This window comes from Hypomesus transpacificus, chromosome 20 (genome assembly GCF_021917145.1).
Source record: "Hypomesus transpacificus isolate Combined female chromosome 20, fHypTra1, whole genome shotgun sequence".
NCBI lineage: Eukaryota > Metazoa > Chordata > Actinopteri > Osmeriformes > Osmeridae > Hypomesus > Hypomesus transpacificus.
The window spans coordinates 5067588-5072333 of record NC_061079.1 but is presented as its reverse complement, the minus strand read 5'-3'; the positions used below and the strand labels follow the sequence as shown (position 1 = coordinate 5072333).

The 4746-nt window shown below is 47.4% G+C and overlaps 1 protein-coding gene across 1 annotated transcript; it reads right to left on the bottom strand.

The window, feature by feature from the left end:
* Positions 1–575: 575 nt before the first annotated feature.
* On the bottom strand, positions 576–2023 carry bhlha9 (basic helix-loop-helix family, member a9). The gene has a single exon (XM_047043284.1). It carries the CDS (start codon positions 1772–1774, stop codon positions 896–898), a length of 879 nt encoding a protein of 292 aa, XP_046899240.1. The 5' UTR covers positions 1775–2023; the 3' UTR covers positions 576–895.
* Positions 2024–4746: the final 2723 nt, after the last annotated feature.

Here is a 4746-nt window from a genome sequence, read left to right as displayed (position 1 = left end):
GCATTCCTCATTGATTTTGGCCCACTCTCACGAGCAGAGGAGGCGGTGTTGGTCCTGCATGTATTTTCTGCATGTTAATAGCACCTTGGCTTTTTTCTTGTCTTGGAAATATGACAAGAATGGACAAGCCCACTCATTTTTCTTCCGAGAGACCCTTGTCATCTGGGACCCAGGATAGTTGAGCCCCTTGGGGCTATAATCAAAGACGTGCATGCACATAAATACACATTCACTCACACACAGGGTTTCCCAGGCACACAAAAGCGTTTTGTTGTTCGTGTTTATGGCATGCAAGGTTTTCTTGATATTTCTATGCCGATAATCAACAACATGATGACAAATTAAGGAAATTGTGTGTTCGTTTTGAAACGTTTTATTCGGAAGTCAAAAAAACCTTTATATTTACAGTAAATTAACTCTATATCATCATTACAGATTTGCATGATACAATGCCATGGACCCACATTTGAGGTTTTGGACATGTTATGATAGAGACGAGTGATACTGAGAAACTCAAAGTCACCTTTGAAATCTGTGTGCACTTTCCCCTGTGCTCACACATTCTGACTCGATAAACCACAAAGGCAAAGTGTAAACCTTGAATATTTGAAAGTCTAAGGTAGATAAAAGGTACATTCATCGGATTTATGATTTCTATCAAAGTAGGCACTAACAGCAATTTCATAGAACATTCTACAGTCTGGATTGCCATTTCATTCATGTACAAAAAGCAAAAAGCACATTGAGATCAATGTCTCTGGTGTTCCCGGAGATAATACTGATTTGATTTCAGAAGTTGGAACACGGGAACCTCACATCAGTCTTTCTTTCCCTGAGTTCATTGGACAGTTCGCTGGCGACGGTGCTGGATGTGTCTGGTGGTCCCACCTGTGTGTCAGAGCAAGGGGAGGCTGTGCTGTGGACCTGGATCCTGGAGGTAGCTCATCTGCCAGGGCAGACTCATGGCTGGGCCTGGCTCCGCAAAAGTGTCCATGTAGCCCTGGGCACAGGAGGCCCACACTCCTGTCTGGTAGCCCAGCCCCTCCCCCACTACCTGGGCGTACCTCACAGGGCTGGGCGGCCGGTCCAGGGGGCTCCCACAGTGTCCGTGCGAGGCGTAGAGCTGGCTCTCGGAGGGGTAGCAAGGGTAGTGCGGCGAAGGCGGGCAGGAGGAGCCCATGCCGTCCATGTAGAGATGCGTTTCCGCGGGCAGCCTGCGAGGGCCCTGCTGGCCCTGCATCAGATGAGACATGGACGTGGGCCAGGGGACGTTGTGGTTCTGGGGCTCCACGCGAGGGATGCCAACCCTGGGAGGGTCGAGCCGTGAGGCCCCCATCCCCGAGGGCCCCCCCGTGGGCCGGTGGCACTCCCGGTGGCTGCAGGACTTGCTCGGGGGGTTGGAGCTCAGGAACACCGACAGAGCCGATATGCGGTTGATTGCCCTCTGCAAGGTGGCGATCTTGGATAGGCGCTTGCCATTCAGGTCGTGGTTCAGGGCCACGCGCAGGGCGTTGAAGGCCTGGTTGTAGTCCAGGATGCGCTTGCGTTCGCGCACGTTGGCGGCCACGCGGCGCGCCTTGGAGCGGACGGGGCGGCTGCGCTTCTTGGCCTGGCCCTCCTCCAGCTCCCCGGGGCTGCAGGCGGAGCCCTCGCTGTCCAGGAAGGGCCCCTTGGTGCTGCCGTCGCTTTCCTCGTCCTCCCCGGGGCCCAGCATGCCCAGCTCCAGCTCCTCCTCGGAGAACTCAGATCCCGCGACACTACTGCTACAGCTCATCTTCGCTGGAGCCTGCAACTGCTCTGTAAGCGTGTTACGTGACTGGCCGTGCTGCCGAACTTCGGCTGCCGCTGTCTCTGTGAAGTAGTCCGACGTTCTTCGGAGGCTACGAGGTTCGAGTCGACGCGCCTTTTGGCTGCCTCGCAGGCCAAGGGGTTCCCGCTCTTCGTCCGCCTCTCCTCTTGCTGGGCTGTCGGCGGTGTGTGCTGTTCCGACAGCCCTGATCTCCTCCTGCCTGACTCCTCTGGCGTCCTGTGATCACCTATGCCTGTGCGAGATGGGACGGCCCGGCTTTTTAAAGCACCTGTAGTCACATGGTACAGTCACCGGTGAGGAATGGTGCGCTCTCTCTCACCAGGTTTATGGGTGCCCTCCAGGCAAAACAGCGCTGTCACCTCCTCCACCTCCTCCTCCTCCCCCTTGTCCTTGCCTCAGACTCCCTCTCATCCCTTACAGGATCTCTTAAGTGTTTCAACACTTCGTGTCCGTGTAATGCGTAGACGCAGAAGCAAAGTACTCATTTTGGAATGACGATTGATTTTTCTTGCCTTTCATTCCTCGATGAGACCATAAATTGCTTCCTGCCTCGTGGGTTGTTTTTTTCTTTCTTTTCTTTTGTCAGTCATTCTGTAATCCTCATAATGTTTGCACCGGAGATTAGCCATTTGTGCTATCACCAGCGGTGTCTGAGCCTGCATACCTCCCCTTGGGTCCAGGAAGGGGCTCCTATAGCACCAGTTCTATTGGGTCAAATTCAGATGCATTGATGACAGTCACTTACTTTGCTGGGACTGCGTCACCTGGGACACCTTTTTATCAGTTCCCAGTGAACCAGTCATTTTTCAGTTTTAATGGGCGTTGCATGAAAATTTGTCTCTGCATGTCCATGACAAATTGTGCATTCATCAGATTGGCCGATTCCCCTTGTGCTTGTTCTTCTTTTTTTTCGGATCTATGTGGAGGAAGGGAGGGAAACGGTAATATCTTCCATGGCTAAGATTTGTCCTTGCAATTAGTTGTCTCCAGAGTGATGATTCCCCCTCTCTTTCTCTCTCAGCGCTGGTTAAGAGCCGTGTAATTTAGGGGAGCTTCCCTCAAACACCCCCCCGTAAATCAGGCCTGGGCAGCGCCCAATGACAAGAGCCAAGCACTGTCTGAACTTCAAAGGCAGAGAAAAATGAGGGCAAATATTTTAGAATTAGAACCTCACTGTTTGTCTTTAACTGTCGATCTTATCAGGGTAACGTTAGCCTCCCCCTTTTTTTTATCTGCAGTTAGGAAAGTGTTTCTCTGAATTCTGTGAGAGTTCGATTTTTTTTCAGTTGACTGCCAAACATGGTTAGTGTGTGGATAGTGTTGCAGTATATGGTCAATTGCAAAACTGGGATTATTGGGTTTCCAAGACATCAAAAATCCCCAAAGCTCTGGCAGAACAATCAAAAAGATCACGGAAACATATGTAGATGAGACTAAACGAGTTCTCATGACTTTCCAATTACCAGGTGTCATTGCTTCACTCATTTTCTTGCTGTATTACTTTCTCCCTCAAGTACGCTCTCTAAGGTTTGATCATAGGCCCTCTGACTCCTGCTCGGTATGTTTGTAATAAACATCAACTGACCCAGTGACACTACTGAAATGGCAACTCGTCTCCACAACACAGCCCTACACACCACAGTGACCCCATCTGGACAAGGTGAGAGCCAATGAAAACCAGTTGAACTCGAACACACACTATCCATTAGCACCAACGCAGTAGCCTCAATGGAAATGACCAAACCCTTTCAACCAAACGACATTTACAATGTTACAGTAGACAAACCTCCTGTGCCCTCATGGTTCACTTTTTTTTCATACAAATGGGTCACAGTATTGTACACGGATGTGTCGGATGTGAAGCCTTGACGTGAAAGCACTTCACCCTGAATGGGGTTGTGAGGTAGCCTACTATGTATTTTTAACTGACAGAGAAACACACACAAAACTAAACAACCGAACTTCATGGGCTCTTTGAATCCCTTGACACGAAAATCTGACATTTCTTATTACAAACACTATTGCAACAACCAAAATAAATGTCAAGATTCAATTATACATCTGAAAATGTTCCTTTCAAAAACAAGATAAATCACTTACAACGAGAATGAAAAAAGTGTCAAGTAAAATTTATAAATTGGAAATGTATACCTTTCTGGCTGTGCTGCATAGACCTTCGTGCAATTTCCTCTGCTGGACAGTGAAAGGTGATTGTTTTGACCTTTTAACTGAGGCTTCTGGCCAAGTGCATTGGGTCAGCTAACTAAAGGGTAGGGCAGGCCTCTATGTTGAGAAACATTACTTTCTTCCTTTGCTCTTTCTTATTGGACGTGTTGGAGCTGAAAGACACCAACATTGATTGTCAGGTTGGGAATAAAGAAAAGCTCCAGTGCCTTGGGAAAGTATCTAGAACTATCTACAGTATATTTTGTTTTTATTTTGTTGTGTTTATTGTGTGTCTAAATCGGAAATGATTCAAATATTTTCATTAAATTAGAACATTTGTTCAAGGTCCTGTGAAGTTATTTCAAAATGTAATTCAAAATGATCAGAAAGGCACAATGCTGTACTGTTTTGTCAGCAATAGTATCAGCTGGCAATCTGTGTTTGGTCACAGTAGGTAACAAAAACCCTGCAGCATGGCAATCGCATCCAATGTGGTTCACCAAACCTGCAGCATGGAAATATAAGCTCTGGGCAGGCACATCTAAATTCAACATACTAAAAAACACAACCAGAAAAGGTCAGTTTGTCTACATTGCTAGATTGAGTAGATGCACTTTCAAAATGTAAGTTTACTTTAAATGTTTTCACATGAAGTTATTAATTTAAATTATCCCAAAAAAAACACATCTCTTTTTAAGAATGCCTGTCGTGTGTGAAATATTATGGAAGATAGGCTACTAAACCATACCACAGCAGTCAGAAAAGCGGTT